We start from the raw sequence: 19,329 nt of genomic DNA, 5'->3' as shown, positions 1-19,329 counted from the left end.
GCCAAAGATAACGTGGGGAAATTATAAGAGAGAGAGAATTAGGGGAAAAAACCTAATCCCTACTCTTTTGAACTCCTAGTCCTTTGCAAGGCAGCGACAGGAGATATTGAACAATGCTGGATCAGGTAGTGAGCCACCTCCCAGTCCATCTTTCTGTTTTGCTGCGTGTACTTAGGAGGCTAGGTGTGTCTCCCTAAATGTTTTTTCTTGGGAAAGGTGTTAAAGAAAAGAGTCTCTAAGGTAATCTGGGTATTTGAAAGAACCGGGCTAGCTGGCTAAAACTCTTGTCTTTTTCACAGAAAGCACATAGTGTTTCCTCTCCTGTCTTTTGCAAGCTGCATCAAGATTTCCAGTGACTGATAATGAATTTCCTGACAGTAATACCTATTGTATCACTCAATATTGTTTGCTGTAAAAAAAGAGCAAAAATGTTTTTATGAAGCAGTAGCCTTGACTTACTTATTTGCTATATATGATGACATACAATGTGTTCCCCAGCTGTCAGTGAGTAAAGGTTGGGGTTTCATTCTCACATGTGCTGAGGATACTTGCTCTTATAAATGTTTTGGTTTTGTAAGTTGCTGTAGGTCTTAAGGATTATCAAACCATAACACTTTATTTTAACCTAAATAATGTATGAACATCAGGCCACTATAAAATGCTCTAGTAGAGTATTTTCTGCCAAGACTGAACCATTGGAGAGCTTTTGATCAAGGTTCACAAGCTGAAAGAGAGGGGAGGAAACCTATAGAGGCATTTCTTCTAATGCACCAGGCTCGTAGCTACAACTATGAGTTGCTTCTAGTGCTGTTTCTGAAAGGCATGAGGAAATCAACAAAAATGACTGCATCTTGTTTCCTGGGCTGAGTGAGTTATCAGCTCTACTGTGTGGCGGAAAGAAATGCGGTATCGATGCACATAGTGACACTGCCACTTGTCTTTGATTGGGTGTTCCCCCGTGAATTTTCTAAGAAGACTCAAGATGTGTGAAGATAAGGATATGTGAAAAATACTACCCTGATACAGAACTGATTTATAGTTCTTGATGTTGTTTCCATCTTCAAAATACCTGCTTATTTTCTCCTATGCTTTATGTCCATTTGTTGTCCAAGAGCTATGCCTATGAAGATCTGCTTTTCTGCTGTAACTGTACGTGCTCTCACGGCTAAAGCATGTCCAGATGTCACTGATTCATGGTGTGTTAAATTAAAAATGCCTAACTTTGCAGGCTCAGGGCTTTAAACGGAAACTTTTCAATGTGGTTACGAAGTGCTTCACCAGTAGATGCCCAGTCTTAAAAAATGCCCCCGTGGTATTTGAATGCAAATAACAAGTAATGAAATGGGTGTTACACTTTTCTCCTTCTGAGGTCGTATTATTTTAACCAGATTTATGCAAGTTTTGGGTTGTGAGTCTTGAAGATGTACAGCAGAAGGTGTGAAAACGATTTAAATAAAAAATGTGAAATCATGAGCTGGCCATGATTCAAACCCTCAACTGCTGGTGATATAGGTATAGCCAACTGCTTTTCAACTAGCCTAATCCTGACTTGTTAATTTCTGGTGTGACCCTTTCTATTAACCAGCACACAAACGCAGGTTTGTTACACTGTTTTTCAGTTTTGTGTTTTTCTTAATCTAAAGTGCAGGTTTGTTATCCTTCTAAACAACTAAATATATTACTTTTTTTTTAATCTATGGAGTTACATAAATAACCTAAGTTCCCATTAGCATAAAATGACAGGGCTGTATTAAATGTAATGGAATGGTGCTGACTTGCTGTAGCTTTGGATTATGGTGTTCAATTTTTGCTTGCTGCTGGTGTTCACGATCACAAACTAAATGCAGATATAAAGGTCTCTGTCTCTACAGACCTTACTGACTGAGTAGTACAAGGCACAAAAAAAGTTCAACAATTTTGTCACTGACAAGACTTTACTGCTTTTTTTTTTTTTTCTTTTAATGATGCTTTCATGACCTGATCCTGCTCTTGCATCAACTCTAGGGCTTTCTGCCAATTGTGTTATGAGCAACATTTCTGCCTGCGTCAGTGGAACAGGCTTGGTGCTGGCTGGCCTTGAATTGCAAGGCTGACTGGGAAGGGGTATTTCCTAGCTTCTGGTGGAGTCATTCTTGCTTACAAAATGTGATTAAAAAGAGTCAAACCAACACTTCAGAGGCTGTCACGTTTTTTGAGAGGAAGAGAATGAGAGGGACGAATAAAACATACCTGTTATTATTAAATTATCAGCATTTTAAAGAGAAGTGTGAAAGAGGATACTTGTCCAATACTCTTGCTAAAAGTTTTTTACCAGTGCCATCCCCATGACAATTACTCGCTTTTAGACAGACAGTGACATCACTATTTCTGCATGTGTTGGCCAACAGTGCTAATGAGCTTGTGTTGCAGTACTGCTGTTAGAACAGGCATGCACTCTGAAGTAAATGTCTGTGGATGGATCTTAAGGAGAAACAAAATCCCCAAATTATTGTGTGCTAAGTTCTTCTAGTGGAGAAATATGTTTATCTGATAAAGCACTCTCTGGAAACCTGTGATTAAATTTGAGCTGGAGTTTTGATTAATGAGAAGTGTGTGGTGAAACTCAGCACCTCAGCGTTTTGGTATCTTGCCGATGATAAATACTTAAAGCAGTGTCTTGCTTTGCCATCCCAATCTGTCTAGTCTTCCTATTTTAAAAAGGTTGTCGCATGAAGAATCATTTGACAAACATGCACTTGTTTTCTATGCTAGTAATACTATGACTGTCTCATCTCAAAGACAGAAGCCTAAATTTAGGGCAGGTTTGCAGGAGGAGAGGAAATGAAGAAAAAGGATGAGAAGATGAGGTGCTGGGACAGGTAGGGCAGAGAGCGGTCTTACTGTTTTGAATGACATGAAATCCTAAAGGCTCACAAACAATAAACCAGTTTGGTTCAGCCCAAACAACCCGTTTCAATTCTTTTGAGGAGCTTCATCTTATTTCTGTTATTTCTTCCCTCCTATATTGAATTTCTAGATGGAAAGTTGGAGGGGGGAAAAAAAAGCTTCATTTTGGAATTGAAGTAGGGCATTTCCATGAGTTCTTGTTTCCCTTCAAATATTTTCTTTCTTCCTTTAAGACATTTCTCAGAAGAGATCCTTCCCTGTCACCAGTTTCAGTTTTGGTGAATTAGCATTTCCCAGTAGGCAAAAAAAATGGCTGAGATGAAGCATTGCCAAAGAGTTTCAATTCCACAAGAATGTTCTTGGAGGTACACTTGGGCAGAAACAATGGAAGTGTCCCTAAATCATTTAGGTTGGGAACTATGTTGCTCTGAGAGAAGTAGGCAAAGAAAACCTTCCATCAAGAAGCAGCTCAATTTAATGTGATTTGTAGAGGTTCTCTGGCTCACAAGCTATATTCTGGCTTGATTTTGGTAGGGGTTTCTCAAGGCAGCTGTACGGACAAGTGCTCCTATTAACTGGTGTTTAGATTAGCATAGCTTGCTTTGGCAAGTTTATGGAAGGTATAGACACATTTTAAACAGATATAAACTCCATCATTAATTGTCTGTTGCATCTATATAATTATTATATACCAGACCTCAGTCAGGACTGATTGTGCATACAAAAAAGTTGTGATGGCAAGACACAATGGACATATGTTTAGTGTCTTTTAAGGATTAGGGATGGACCGTCTTATGGAAAATTTGTCTCCTAAGAACTTAACTACATCAATTTCACTTTGATTCCATTCTAATGATCTGTTTTGGGAGAAAGCTTAACTTAGATTATTTTTTTAAAAAGATGATGCAATATTACCACTGCTATTTAAAAAAGAAAAATGGAAACACTTCATGCCAGACATGTGGAATGATGATATTCTGAGGCTAATTAGTCTTCCTCCAAAACAAAACATCTACAAAAATCATCGAATGCCTGCAAAGCCTTCGGACTTCAATAGAACTATGTTTTCTGACTGTTAGCAACCCATCTTAATCTATCCATTTCCTATCTCCAGAAACCACACTTCCTCCTTATGAAGAGATTCACTTTTTGAATAATCAGTTTTCCACTCACGTTTCTCTAAAATGCTCTGCTGTGGTGCTTGGGTTTTAGTACTTACAGGGAAATTTAGACTACCCAAACTTAGTGTTTGGTTAATATGTGTTCAGATGTAACCAAAGGTCCAGTTAGATTTCTAATCAGCAAGAAACAGTCTATAAGCTTGCATTTTTCTTTTTATTCCTTTTTTTTTTTTAGCCAAGGTTTGATCCTGTACTTATGCTTGTGCAGGCTGATTTGTGTCCCTGGGGACCTCAGTTGTTGGATGAGATTGCAGGACTGGCCTTTTTTCTGATACTACAGGGAAAAAATGCATGCCTCTGGTCTACAAATAGAACTGATTAAAAAGAGCCCTGTGCTTAGGGAGAAACAGGGAGTAATGTTGAGCTCATATGTTTGCTCAGCCTAATAAAATGCAGTCTTTTTCTTAAAATACTTCTCTACAAATCACATCAGTGAGTAACTACTGCTTACTCTAACTTGTGGATGAGGGTTTCTTCACTCAGTGGTTTTCATGGAGACCGCTAAGGATAGATTAACTGCACAGGCTTTTTATCAGTAAAACGGCTTTTCTCCTATTAGTGTCACATGGAAAGTTACAAGTGAAACTCCTGAGTCTAAGGAAAAGGCTGTGTGCTGTTTTTACCATTAAGCTTGCTTTTAATTTGAGAGAATTTCACCCTTTAGACTGTACTTTGTGAAACAGGGCACTGAGTGTTGAGGTATGTGTTACCATTCCTGCTGTACTCAGCAAATTTGCTGTGTGTTCAGCACTTCTAACACTGAAGCAATATTTTTTTACAAGGGATACAAATCCCCAAAGTAGAATTTGTAATGTGAAAGCAGAAGAGGGACTAGAAGATGACTGGGCCATTTAAGTAAACCGCATCACAGGAAGCCCTGGTATTTCAGACTTGAGGGTAAACGGGGACATTCTATCTTGGAATGTAAATATATTTTGTCATCAAAAAAAATGGGACCGTATCTAGTATTTTGTAGTTTGTTGGCAAAATGTGTTTGCCACACAACTCTCTAATATACTTAGTGTATGTCTCTTCTTACTTCATAAATGTGAAAATAAGCAAGAAAAAAGATAACAATGTAAAGGCAGGCTTATTTCTGGAACAAACGTTATATACAGCCATTTGTTTCCTCCCAGCTAAGACAGTGCTTGTTTAATTGGAAGGAAAAACATCGTAACGTGGCTAACTGGCTTCTGCTACTGAAGTCTGTGCCAGAATTGTCAGGGTGGTGCTGCTTGTGGGGTGGTGTTTCCACTTTCTCATGGATTCAACCAACATGACTCTAACACAAATAAAGACCAAGGAACAAGGTCCATTCCCTTAGCCGTAGTTTACCTAAACCTCCTGCTGAAGGCAGTGAACTCTTGAAGAAGGTGGAGATCACAGGATGTCAGGGTGTGAAACTCTTGATCTGTCAAGGGGATGTTTATACTTGGAAATAGGCCAGGGATGTTCATGCGTGAATAATTTCCTTCCCTGTCCTGCTTTATCCACTTTTAAAAGATGGATAAATGTGAGTGTTTCCTGAACTATAAAACTCTAGTTCAAACAGACCAACAAACAAAAAAGAGCTGATGTCTTCCAAGTTGGCATTGATCTCTATTTGCCTGAGTTGGTCCATGCCTTGTGGGAGTTGTAGTTCAGGGCTGCTAAGCCCTGCAGTGCAGCTTCTTCCCTGGTTGAACAGCTGTGATGTATCAGCCTCATATTCTGTTTTGTGCTGATTTCCCTTGATCAAAAGTTCTTCTGAAAGCTACTGGTTCCTACAGAAAGCTTTCAGAATTTGTCAAAACTGTTTTCCAACAAGGAAATGTTTCCTTTAAATTTTTTGGCCAATGCTATTTTCAGGATGGCAGGGACAGCACAACAGATCAGTTAGGGGAAATACTGAACCGGAAAAAGAGTGTTTAAATTAGTGGTGGTTTTTTTCCATGTCACTTTCACTATTTTAAAGCTCATGTGTGAACTAATGATTAATCACAGATGCAAAAGAGACTTTGTGCTTTGACAGCACCTTTCCCAAAGGATGTGCTCCAAGTAGTCTGTCCAGAATGAGTTCCCTCATAATTACCCCACATATTTTGCAGATGAGATTGCTGAAGTGCAAAAATACCACTCAAGACTATGCAGAAGTCTGTGGCAAGGATAAAACCCAGGTTTCCTGAATGTCAGATTTGTCTGAAGATTCTTTCTCTTTGCTGGTTGCAGGAAAAGAGAGTAAGTTTGAAGGCAGAGCACAGAAAGAAGGAATAAATTCTAAGATACAGCTTTTGTATCTTTATGCTTGTCAGACACTCTTCACACTTAGGGGTGTAACTATTTTGTGACTAAACGTGCAGCACAGCTATAAAAGCTTGGGGCTAACCAAGGCTAATTTTAAACCATCCCTCGTTATCTCTGTCATTTGTACGGTGAGTTTTAGAAGGTGGTATTTTTATTTGATAGAAGGAGCTGATACAGCTCTGTTGTCAACAACTAGCTTGGCCAGAATCAATTCATCATAATTACCTGCCTCAGGACTCCTTTTTGAGTTGCTTTGCCTTTCTGGCTAACAGGATGTGTTACCTCAGCATAGCTTTATAACAGGCCTGCTGTTGATTTACTGTTGCTTGAGGCTAGACAATTCCTGCCTGACAGCAGTTCCTAAGCTTTGCCTGTAAAACTTGTATGGCAGCCAAACCACACATTTGCACAAAGAAAATGGGCAAATGTGCGCAGAAATGGATAGGATAAAAACTGCTGCTGGTCCTGCTTAGAAGGGTGTCTAGAGGCCAGTCTTCTCTAGCTACTGCTATGGGAAGGAAGAAGGCTTACATATGGGACGACCTCATAGCAAAACCCTTCAATGTCCTTAAAACTGCCAAGATGCACAACTTGCTAACCAGCTGTTTCTGCTGATGGAAGAAGGCAGAGTGGCTCACTTAAGCCATTGGGCAGGTGTCACAAGTCTGAGAAAAGAGATTCATCATTTTGGAAGTCAAAGCAAAGATTCCCAAAGTCAAATCTTCAAGATTTCCTGCTTTCCTTAATACTAAGGATTGTTTTTACTGATCCCTAGAGGAGGAGGAGGAGGAGGATTTGGAGGACAGACTGTTTGCTCAGACAGAGACAAGTGCTACAGTGCTTCCCCTTAATTAGGCTTTCCTTTCACAAAGGCATTAACAGATAGTTGCAGCTGTAGCACTAAAAAGCAGTTTTGCAAGGTTAGGATGCTAAAGAATGGAGTATGTTTTAACTCCCTGAGTCCTCCTTTACCAATAACCCTACAGTTCTCTCTTGTCTACCATGGTTTCAATCCCAATGGGCTCTTTTTAGTGTAAAACTGAACAATTCCAAAGGACTAAAGACATACCTGCCTCTGATCAAAGCAGGACACTGCCATGAGGTGTGCCATCCAGGAAGCCTGCTACTAATACACAGTGAATCCTGAGACTCAGGGCTCTTAGGCTAAATAAATTTAAAATCAGGATTAAAGCGATCCTATCCTAAGTAACAAGAACTGGCTAGTGCTAAGCAGGTTGGTAGCTACTTTGCTGAGGGTAAAATGCTTTATACATGTGCATGTTTAGTTTATTCTACAGTTGACAGCATAGCCATTTGTTTTTATGCAGCATAGCTGACCTTTTCATAGGTTGCAAGGAATTAAATGAAACAAGTTACAAGTCAGCCAAATAAATGGTCTTAGTTTTCTAAAGAAGGTGACTTGAATTCAGAAGAATGCATATTCAAGCTTGCTGAAAAATTTCTAGGCAGAACTTGGAGAAAACAGGTGCTTTAGTGCCTCTGATTTTTGCATCTCAACAAGAAGTTTGCACTTAAATTAAAACAAAGATTTCAGTTTCTCAATGTACCTAGGGTTTTAATACAGTACCTGTAGCAACCAGGTTTATGCAGAATGTCCTATTAGTTTCAGTGGAGCTGGAGAGGGTGGGAGGAGGGAGAAGAGACTTTGCATGCAGTTGGAGAATTTTTTCCTTTCAGGCTTACACTGTGCAGAGTACACACACACTTGCATTATGCTAAGCTAATGATCATTTAGGCAGGGCAGGTCCTAAAATTAAAGTACATAGCACTTATGCCAAGCTAATATCTTGGGCTTCCCAACAGACTTCAGGGCAGCTCTGCAGTATGGTGCATCTCCTGTGGCGCAAGCTGGCTAGCTGAGGCATCTCTGCACAGCACTGTAATGTTTCATGCAGAATACACTAAAATGTGATCTCTTCAGTGGTGTCCCATCAATAGGCTATTTACCAGGTGTTCACTAACTACCTTGGAGGGTATCTAAATGCTACTGTGGATAAGTAAACTATACTGCCCCTGAAAAAGATTTCACTATATCTAGTCTATAGGAAAAGGAGAAAATGAGAGAAAAAATGTGAGATTTCTCAGGAGAACTCACATAATTACTCCAACAAAGCTCCCATCTCTACCTGTGCAGCAAGTACAATTTTCTCATTTTATCTTCCTGCACACCCTACAAAGCATAATTGTGGAAAAGCTAAGCAAACAAACCTCTTTATAAGTTGACTTGGAATGATTTCACAGGTCTTTTTCTCTTGCTCATAAGGAAAAAAATCCATTTATTCTTATCAAGGAAAATGAAATTATAACAAGGAAATAAAAGCATTAGAAGATGTCTTCCAAAGGCCTGATATGAAAAAGGTTGAGTTGGGGGTGAGGCAGGGGGAAAAACCTGAAACAGACTGTCTTGCCAATCTAAATTAGGAGATGAAAGTTTAAACCAGTCAGGAACTTCCTGACAGAGACATCTGCTCACAACTTGTATATAAATACTATGCTTTAAGCTCTAAAGGTAAGGAGGATGCTAAAAGCTGGAGCTGTTGAGCTGGGAATGGAGGGACTGTAGGAACTTCTTTTTGGCTTGGCAATAAGGGGTCTGGAAGGCCAGGAGAATCTCCTTCCTCCCTCAGGTACCTTCCTTAACCCTTTTCAGCCACCAAGGAACTGTCTGCCACCAGGGTACCTGGCAGGTGCCCTGTGAAGGTAAAATGAGGGAGTGACAGGAGATGGGGAGAGCCTGAGAGGGACAGCAGGAATAAGGGGGGGGGCCCACATAATGCAATGCCTCTCACTGGAGCCTTGGGAGCTCTCATCTGCTGCAGTAATGGCTGCATCATGGAGCTGTTGCAGCTCCCACTTTCAATCAAGAAATTTAGCTGTAGATAAACATCAGGTGCACCCTTATAAACTTTAGGTTCGGTATTAAAACATCCCTCATTATCATCATTCTCTTCCTCCCTCACTCTTCCAAGTATGGCCCTTGTCTCATTAATCATTGCTTTCTCTTTGTAATTTAGACCCACTGGGACTTCTCCAGCAGGACTATACATCATTTTTAATTAAACAAAAATTACTTGGGCAGGTGATGTAACTGTTCATTAATTTGTGGGAGAGTTAATCTTACTGCAGCAGCTCTCTTTTGAGCATATAATGCAAAAGTGCATAGGCCAGATGTGTTTCAGCCTCCCTGGGAGCCTGTGAGGACACAAGATCACATACCTCCCCAATGCTCCACCATGCATCTCAGTTGTGAATTAAGCAAGCCATTAAGAACTGGACCTTTCTCTTCTTCCCACAGTAGTAAAGTTACAGCAGTAACTTATATATATTTATCCTTCCTACATCTTAAGTCCACAGGCTATAACTAGACATTAACCACTTCACTGGTGGTCAGCACAAGTAACCTGCTTTGGAGCTATGACATGAAACCAAATGCACGCACCTTGTTAGTCAGAGCTGGACCATCAACACATCTCTGCATGGAGGGTGGCACCTGGTAAATATCTTGTCCCACTAGACCATGACCAGTGGGTATTTGATAAATTCCCTGATTCAGATGGGAAGGTGGCACTTGGTAGACAGGATCCCGTGCTGAGGCATGTGAGCTTGGCACTTGGTAGATCTTTTGCTGGTTGAAGGACTGATGCATCAATCCTGAATTGGACATATCCTGGCCAGAAGGACTGTCCTGTACCACTGGACCTATCAGGAGTTTCACACGGTTGCCTGGAACGATGCCTTGCCGGCCATGTAAGGAGCAGAGCCACCATCCTTCAAGACCTTCGGTGTTCTGTTCTATCACCGTCAAAATATCTCCTTTGCGGAAGGCCAACTCTTCTGCGCATTCAGGGACGTTATCATACAGGGCTCTTGCCATAAGATTCTATGGAAAAAGAACACCAAGAAAAACAAATGAACAAACAAGCTAGAACTTTTCTAAAACTTCAAGCACATTCTAGGTGAAGAACTGAATTTGAAAAACAAGTGTGCAGGAAATCAAAATAACATGGAAAATAATGTAGCACACGCTTCCCCTGTCCCAAGCTGGAGAAATAAGAGGCTTATGCATTAGCAACACTGCTAGTGAGAACTTTTCCAGTAATACTAGGTCAGATAGAAGCTCTTTATATGGTCTATTCATGTGAACAGACAGGAAGTCAGAAGAGTTCTGCCCTTGGCATTGAGATGCTCTTCCTGTGAATGGGGGCTTGTACCTTCATGTCTTGACATTGATTTCCCTATAAATGTGCTCTGTATACTGCCACAGCTAGCTAGCTGATATTTAAAATAAAACTTGAACAAGACTCTCAGGGACATAATCCAGAGCACTTGCTTCCAAACATTTTTCCATTTGCGGGGTCCCAAAAGACTTTTCACTAGAGGTGCAGATCCCATCAGTGTAAAGACAGTGGGCTGGCTTTTCTTAGCTGCCACCTGCAGGCTCCTTAAAGTCAGGGATCTGTAGACCACCTGGTCAGAAAAAACAGCCTAAAATACAAATTGACAAAATGTCACAGTTTCTGAACTACGATGCTCATGTTGGTATGTAGCTCTGTGCCTTCTCGTTCTTTCTGTAAACTTCCTTGGTGGCACAGTGCAGCATAGCACCAGCTTAATAGGTAAAAAGCCTCTTCCCCCCCCGACCCCCCACCCCGCTGCCTCAAAACCACCACCACAAAACAACCTCAAAGGACAAGGTTCCTCAAAGACCCACTCTCTGTAGAAAGACTTTGAAGAGAACATTATTTAAAAAATAATGTGCCCAGTGACCCCAGCTGGAGTCATGCCTTTGCCATGGGGAAAGCTGTACCAATCCCTGTGGGCCTGTTCTTATGTCAAAGAACCTAAGAATTCAGTTACCAAGCATTACCATAGAGTATGTCTATGTGTAACTTGGGAGGAGTCTAAGGGCAGCCAAGGAGTGTCTTTGACCTGTGTCAACATAGTTTAAGCATACTTATATGTATTTTGCTTGATTATGTCAAGTGGAGCAGTAACATTAGTATAGGGAACTTCACACAGGTCTATTCCCAAGCATTTGCCTAGTGTTTCAGGCAGGCTTTGCAGCTTGCCCTGACCTCTGTTTTGGTGTGGCCATGCTACCAGCAGTAACTCTGCTAAGAAGTTTTAGGCCAACTCTGAGCAGATATAAGATTGTAGTCTGTGAGGTACAGGTGCGTTACTAACAAGTGCCATCTCCTCTCGCAGACTGAACCAGCTCCCTTCCCTCTTTCTCTGCAGGCCTGTATGGCACATCCAGTTCTGAATAATTGGCCAAGCTTAGGTATTCAATGGAAAGTAGGCAGGCTGGCTGTATTGACATTCTTGGACCCCTCACAAAGGCCATGAACATTTAATTTCTTGGCTCTGGTGATATTTCCAAATGCGTTGGCAAGAACTGCTCCATGCCTGCCTGCTTTTCGGTGAAGGCAGTCAGCAGAGATGGTTATAAACTAATTGTAAGCACTTGAAAAAATATAGGGAGCCCTGGATCTGGAGCATTCTAGCTGAAGTATTTGGATGCAGTACACAAACTGAAATGGTGCTAATCCACTGTAAGATAGGATATGCAGCTGTCCTGAACATTTATCTTCCCTCTGTTAAAGGGATAGTGTCAAGTACAGTTTAGTGTTTTTATCTGTCATATTTATCCTCCTTCTTGGACATATCAAAATTTTTTTTTTTATCCCCCACTTGTTGTATCTTTCCCCATTGACATACACTGATGTTTTCCCATCATCTCTGTGCTTCATCAAGACAGCAGACTTCCATTTGACCTTCTTCAGTTCAACTTTTCTTAAGCGTATGTCATGGTTTAACCCCAGCCAGCAACTAAGCACCACGCAGCTGCTCACTCACTTCCCCCCCACCCAGTGGGATGGGGGAGAGAATCAGGGAAAAAAAAGTAAAACTTGTGGGTTGAGATAAGAACAGTTTAATAGAACGGAAAGGAAGAAAATAATAATGATGATAATAATAACAATAATGACAATAATAATGATAATAACAATAATAAAAGGATTGGAATATACAAAACAAGTGATGCACAATGCAATTGCTCACCACTTGCTGACTGATGCCCAGTTAGTTCCCAATCAGCAATCTGTCCCTCCCAGCCAACTCCCCCCAGTTTATATACTGGGCATGGTATGGGATACCCCTTTGGCTGGTTTGGGTCAGCTGTCCTGGCTGTGTCCCCTCCCAACTTCTTGTGCCCCTCCAGCCTTCTTGCTGGCTCAGCATGAGTAGCTGAAAAATCCTTAGTATAAACACTGCTTAGCAACAACTGAAAACATCAGTGCGTTATCGGCATTATTCTCATACTAAATCCAAAACATAACACTATACCAACTACTAGAAAGAAAATTAACTCTATCCCAGCCAAAACGAGGACAGTGTAGCATATGGCCAGGAGGTTGTATGAACAGCTGACTGGTGGATGAAAAAAGGGTAAGCTCAGATGTCACATAAAAGGTAGATGAATATGCTTTTCCCAAGACATGTAGTGTTTGAAATGGGGTGCATGAGATCAGTTTTCTGATCCATCTTCTCCAAATGGGGGATTAGCTTTCAAATGTATGGGAAACACTGGCTTTGCCTTTCATCAGCATCATTAGTGAGGTCAGTATAAATTAAGCTTTGGCTTGGAAAAGCAGGACTGCCATTTTGAACTCCCATGTAAACAGCAGCACTGGGGCCCACCATTCCCTCTGATGTATGCCTACTCAGCTCATCAGTCAACAACGCTAAGAAATGTGAATAGAGATAAAGCAGAGAGCAGTTTTGTCCATGCCTTGGCAGAACTGTAAAACTATTCTTTAGCACAGCCAAAAACAGTGGTCTCTTCTTGAACACTACATCTGTGCTCTTGCTGTGTTGACCTGGCTGCTCAGCTGAGTCCAAGGAACTCAGAAAAGCTCCTGCCTAGTCTGAAATATTTAAGTTAATCTCTTATCTTTCCACATTTCTTTCTAGTGTGCCTTTCACAGGAGAAATCTACTAATGTGACTAGCTCAGCCTGTGCAACTGACTATTTAAAGGAGGTTTTTGCAGAAGATGTTGTTTAAAGGAGGAGGAAGATGGGGGGGGGCATAAAACAAGCAGGCTAAATCAGTGATAAATGTTTATTCTTCTATACTTTGGTGATTAAAGGTATTTGAAAAGCCTGATTAGCTTCTACAGCAAAGCAATTCTCAGAAGAAAGCTGGAATGGTGGTAGAATTAGAACAGACAGAAGTTCCTATGTGATTTCTTTTTTTTCCCAGTTGCTCATTATCGCTGTCCCAGTGACCTTCTCACCACCTGGCATGCAGCATATTAATACTTTCTGGGTGTGCTTCAAGAACTTCTGTGCTGCAAACAGCTTCAGATTCTCATTGTCAGTGTTAACTCAGGCACCAGTATGTGAATTATACTAATTGGTTGCCACTTGTTTCACAGCAATTTCCCAAAGGCCCTTTAAATAATGCAGAGCCATGCCACCAGCATCAGCAGCAGTGAAGCAGGCAAAATATTCCTGCAAGTAAGCACTGGGACCAGAACCTCTAAGCCTGTTGCTTGTTGCCAGCAACATAGGCACTGTTCCTGCTAAGCAAACCTTCTGCGTTTTGAGCATTTCCCTGACTTCATTCTTCCTTCACAGGATTTCTTAGTATGAGCTTCAGGAACAGTGTCACAGTTGCTTTCATTAGTCATTAGAGTCAGTCTTGAGAAAAACGAAATTGTCACCACAGAAGGTCATTAGGAAAGCTTTTGAAAACCACAGAGGTACCTTTAATGTGCTGTGGTGATCAAGATGGTAGTCTCTACTTTTCCACACACAGAAAGAAGTCCTGATTGAAGACACCCCTCAATGCCTGTGGGTTTTATCTGGATTGATTTGACAAATTTGAATAATTTTTGGATGCTGTGGGCATTATAGCCCTCATCTTGCAAGTCTCGCTCTCACTGGTCTTATCAGGAAAGAGACTGGGGAGGGTTATCTGGCATTAATTGGACTTGCTCTTAGAGGTATGGATCGTCACTCATCTGCCTGCGAAACAGGCACCAAATTACCACTAACATTGATATGAGAAGTCAAAGGCACATCAGTGACTTCTTCATTGACTGAGTGCTGAAAAAACCATGGCCACTTCCTAAACAAATTCGTAATAGAGAAGGGGCTGATGAGAAACTTGTACTGGAGCTTGGTTTTGCAACTGGAAAGTTGCACAGAAGTCCCTTTATATTTCTAATACAAAGAGACAAAAAGAGGGCAACAGATTCAGAACTACAAATTCAAGTTCTGTAATGGCAGGGGAAAAATGATTTGATCCTAGAGAGGGAAAAAATTTTGGTTTGCCATAGAAATCAGCTGTGCTTCATAAAATGAACATACCAGCAGCTACCACCTTCTTTTAATAAGATTAAGGATGGAAGTGTCTGTTGCTCTCTTTTGGTCCAGTTAAATTAACTACATGATGGGTGCAGTGGTGCTCTCCTCAAAATCTGAAAGTACCTGTGGTCTATATAAAGCTCCGTTCTCCTGAGCCCTCTGTGTAACAGCAGCCATACCTCAATTAATGAGTGCTTCTCTACAACTAATGGTTGACTGGAAAGATTCAGTTCAGCTTTTGTATCCTCAGGCCTTGCTAGCAATACTGGGATGTTTGGAAGTCGAAGCCAGGGTCAGGCCCCCACTGTGTAATACTCTGTACAGGCAAAACAAAACAAAAAACCGCATTTGTTCTCAAGAAGCTTAAATTCCTCTTAACCTTGGACTCTTGAGTGCAGTAGAAAGCATCTTCTGTAAAATCACTTAAATAAGGAAGTTTCCCAGTCTTCTGTTAAATAAAGTGCTATCCCAGTCGTCAGAAGGTCAAAGTGAAAGGGAGCCTGACCCTAATGACAGCTGCCTGGGGATTTTAGCTGGAACGTGCTGCAGGAAAAGGCTCAGTGGACTTTGTTGATGCCTTGTGTCAGAAACTCTGTCTAAAAGATCTAAAACTGAAATGGATATTCTCTAGATTAAATGTAGATTACAGTGCCTGTGGTCCCAACTTTCTACATTGGTTGAGACAAAAGTAAAGCTTTCAAGCTCTCTAGGTAAGGTGAACCTGGGATTTGAAACTTCGATCTGATTTCTCCTTTAATGCCAGCTGCAAGTCCATTAGATAAAAGGCACAATTTGTATTCTCTGCACACCTTAGATTTTCTCACTTTTGCATCCAGGATGCATGTCCTAGTAAATCCTGACTGAGAGCAAAAGACGCTGTCCTGAAAGCTATCAGCTGTTCTACTTGCAGAAGCTGAAGAAAAAAACCTAAGACTCTAAACTATTTTTCTTCTCAGATGCTGAAGGAATTACAGGCCAAATTCAGATGCATAAATGAGGTCTATTATAGAACAGTCAAAGGTGTCTACTCTCTCCTTAGCCTACTGCACTTGATGGTTAATGTGCCTGCCACTGAATAAAGACACATGAAAATACTTTGAAGAATATGATCTGTTTTGGTTGGCCTTCCCTGCAGCGATGGGAACTGATAGAATTCTGTAATTTGTGGTTTGGAGGATGAAAAGGTTATTTGTTGATGAGGCTGAGTGCCGGAAGAGGCAAGAGTTAAAGTAAGTGGTGGAAACATCTACTCTTCCTGTTAAACACATCCAGTGATGTGGGTAATGAGCATGTGAGGTGCCCACAGCCATGGAAGCAAACACCAGAATAATAAATGACATGCTATGAGATTAAATACAATGGACTCTTTAAGGGCTGAGTGTCATGGTGCCAAGCTCCTAGTGGAGGGCTGCCGACTTGACTCCTCAGCCAGCTCTGCAATGAATGAATGCTCGAGGAAAAGGTTCAACCAACCATAAGCTCAAAGAATTTCAGTTGCTTCCCTTAGAGGTGCAATATGAGGATGTGCCAGAGCATGCAGGCTTGTGGATACTGATCCCTGCTCTTCGCTTGGCTGGTGGGGTGTGTTGTTTTGTTCTGCTTTGTCTTGTTTTTAAATATTGCTTCCTATGCATAGAGTTTATGTGCAAACAGAACTAGGGAAATCACCTCTGCTCTTAACTGAAAAAGGGTGGGAACCCTTTTTTCTATTATTGGACAAACTGTTTCTTAAAATGCCAAATGGCTTCTCTTCTATGTTTAGCTAGCTTAGGAGAGGGAAGGAAGAGAGGAACAAAGGAAGGAAAGGTGGGGGAAGACACTCCAAAGGAGTGTCTGTGCACAAACCAGTAGCTTCATTTCGGTTGGATCACTTTTAATTATCCATCACATAATATTTTTAATACAGATTCCCCTGTCTTTTAGGTTTCTTTAAAATGAATGACTGCCATTCCGAAGTAAGCTTAAGCATTTATGTACCCTTCAGTTCACTCTTATAGGCAAAGCCCACAGTTCCACTTTTCAGGCACTCTCTTGCTTTCTTTCACCAGAAAACCAAAGTTTTCTTTTAGTGCAGATACTTTTCTGGTCAACCATTGCTAGCCCAAATAATTACAAGTCCTGCTGGATGGAAATTAAGGCGGTTTTCCATGCACAGATTTGGAAGGCTGGCTTTACAGCTAATGAGAGAGCTATGAGGTAACAGGCTGAGCAGAGCCCTAAGGAGGACAGGTCTTCATCCACCTTAAGTATCCTTGCACTCTAGTCCTGTGCATCTCTGGAACAGAGGCTGTCAGTCATGCTAAAGTATGCCAAGCTGCCTGGAGGTTGTGATGCAGAAAGCCTTGGGTCTGCAGGGGAAAAAGGCAAGCGTCTTATTTCAGTGTTCCACCGAGCTGTCCCAGCCCCTTTGTCTGGCCTGAGAGGCCTGAATTTCAGAGTTTGTTCTGGCTGGGTTTTTTTTGTAGCATGGCCAGTTACACAGAAAGTTAAGGCTGAAAAATGGGAATGTCCCCTCCTTACTGGATCACACTTGGATAAGCCAAAGTAGGCATTATGGCTGTCATGCTCTGGATATATTCACTGACAGTTTACACAGGCACAATACTCCACCCAGCAGGGGTGGCAGGCAGGCAGCGAGCAGACCGACTAGGGCCCAGGCACTTCACACTCCTGCTCAAGATGCTGATGTGGTCCATCAGTTCACCCAAGACTGGGATTCAAATGTAACATAAACATGTGAGAGACTGAAGGCTCTCTGGTCTAAGAACATTTTTTGTTTCAGCATAGCTGCTCCATTTTTAAGCAAATGGGAGATATTTGTGTATCCAGTTTTTTGTAGACAGTCAGCAAAGTACTTTGTGAAACTGAGGCGCAGTGGTGAACCTGCAACTAGGGAAGGAATCCAAATGCGTGACTCCAAAAGAAGGAATTAGGAGGGTAGAAAAGGTGGGGGAGAAGTAAAAAGGAAAAAATATGAAAACAAAGGTTAGAGCAGGAGATCCTAACCGAAGCTTTGGCCTGTGTGAATAAAATACTTCCTTGTTCTGCACTGAGTGCATCAGCTTATTGCTGTGCCTGACAGTTCAAACTGGACAAGTGAGTTGAAAAGAAAGTTTTCTGGCTCTGTATTTATTAAGAGCAACTCTATGTTGGCTAGAAGGACAATAAGCTAGACTTTGTTTGTACATTTGAATGATACTCTTTTGTCTCTTGATTGAGTTTTCGTTTTTGGCTTGGCTGGTGTTATTTTATTTTAGTTAGAGAGGATGTGAGGTGTGGGGGTGCTACTCTGCCTTCCTAGGCATTACAAAGGTAATCGTAGAAATATAATTTAAGGTCAGATGTTAAATAAGGAGTTGATTTATCCCTTCTGTTTCTGATGCAGTGAAGGATGGATGTATTGCGTCACAAACACCATTTAAATCGCATAAAACCTCTGAGGTGCTCAGTGAGCTTGTAGGGGGAGTTTAACAGAAGTGGCAACTCCCTTTTTACTACATAGCAACCTTCTGTTTGGAGTCTGTGCAGTGAGACACAACAGGTCACAGCTACATTAAAAAAGGGCATATCTGAGGTAATGCTCTTTCGCTCAGCCCTGGGGAACACCCCTGAGATTAATGCACACTGCTTCTGTGTTGTCAGACCACCCACCCTGTTTTGGAGCTATCATAGAAGACCAATACGGTTTGTGACAGTAACATTTACAGTGAAGCAGAGCAGTGATCCACTGGTGACATATTCTGATGTTATTCCCCTGCCCTCCAAGTTCCTGGGGTTTTACAGGAATGCTGAAATACCGTTTTCTTTGCTCTTTCTGGGAATGCAAACTACATCCCCTGACTTACCTTCAAGACCTATTAATACTTTGGGAAATTCCACCACACCTAACTCGCAAAGTTTTCTGTATATGTTTTACCCTTGTAACCAGTTTCCTTTCCCCCCACCCAAGGAAGGGTGTGATCTAGTTCCATGACTTTAAAAGGCCTTTTCAAATCTGTCTGAGGGCTGTGTGCCTTCTGTGACATCAGTTGGGGAGGGGGGGAAGGAAAAAATAAAGCATGCAAACAATAGCCTTAGAGTAAATATGATCTCACTGTGATTAAACCGCAGTACATCAAAATCAAAAAGCAGATGGAAAACCTAACCTCTTTCCCTCAGGCAAGCAATTAAAAACTTAATGAAAGGAGATCGGATGTTGAATGCTTAAAAATTGAAGGAGCAGAGCAGAAGGAAAAAAAAAAGAGAAAAGATGGAAAGAAAGAATCCCAAAACGTGTGTTTTGAGTTCTCAGTTTTCCATTTTCTGGCATTTGCGAGCAGTCTTCTCCCAGACAAAGTTTCCTTACAAAAAACCCCCTCCTCCCAAATTTAACCCTTCTCTATGCAGCCCTGGGGAAACAATCACAAGTTGATTGTCAAGAAACCATAGCTGTGTAGACACAGGACCTCAGTATTGTCACCAACTTACTTCTGTCTGATGTCTTCAGCTTTGTAAAGTATGATTCTTTTTTTTAAATTTTTTTTTTTAATTTTAAATATAGAACTTAGCTGAACTGGGACATGCTCTTCTTCCTCCAAGTCTCTCCAA

At 41.3% G+C, this 19,329-nt stretch overlaps 1 protein-coding gene across 2 annotated transcripts in view; it reads right to left on the bottom strand.

Moving 5' to 3' along the window:
- NEDD9 (neural precursor cell expressed, developmentally down-regulated 9) overlaps positions 1-19,329 on the bottom strand; it is a 77,990-nt gene that overhangs the window by 15,099 nt on the left and 43,562 nt on the right. For both annotated transcript variants that reach the window (XM_052773329.1, XM_052773241.1), the window contains exon 2: positions 9,811-10,251. In XM_052773329.1, the coding sequence (XP_052629289.1) occupies positions 9,811-10,251 (441 nt within the window). The remainder of the gene's footprint in view (positions 1-9,810; positions 10,252-19,329) is intronic.

Source organism: Harpia harpyja, chromosome 1, assembly GCF_026419915.1.
Source record: "Harpia harpyja isolate bHarHar1 chromosome 1, bHarHar1 primary haplotype, whole genome shotgun sequence".
Classification (NCBI taxonomy): Eukaryota; Metazoa; Chordata; class Aves; order Accipitriformes; family Accipitridae; genus Harpia; species Harpia harpyja.
Note: the sequence above shows the minus strand (reverse complement) of the source record. Positions and strands in the feature narration are given on the sequence as shown.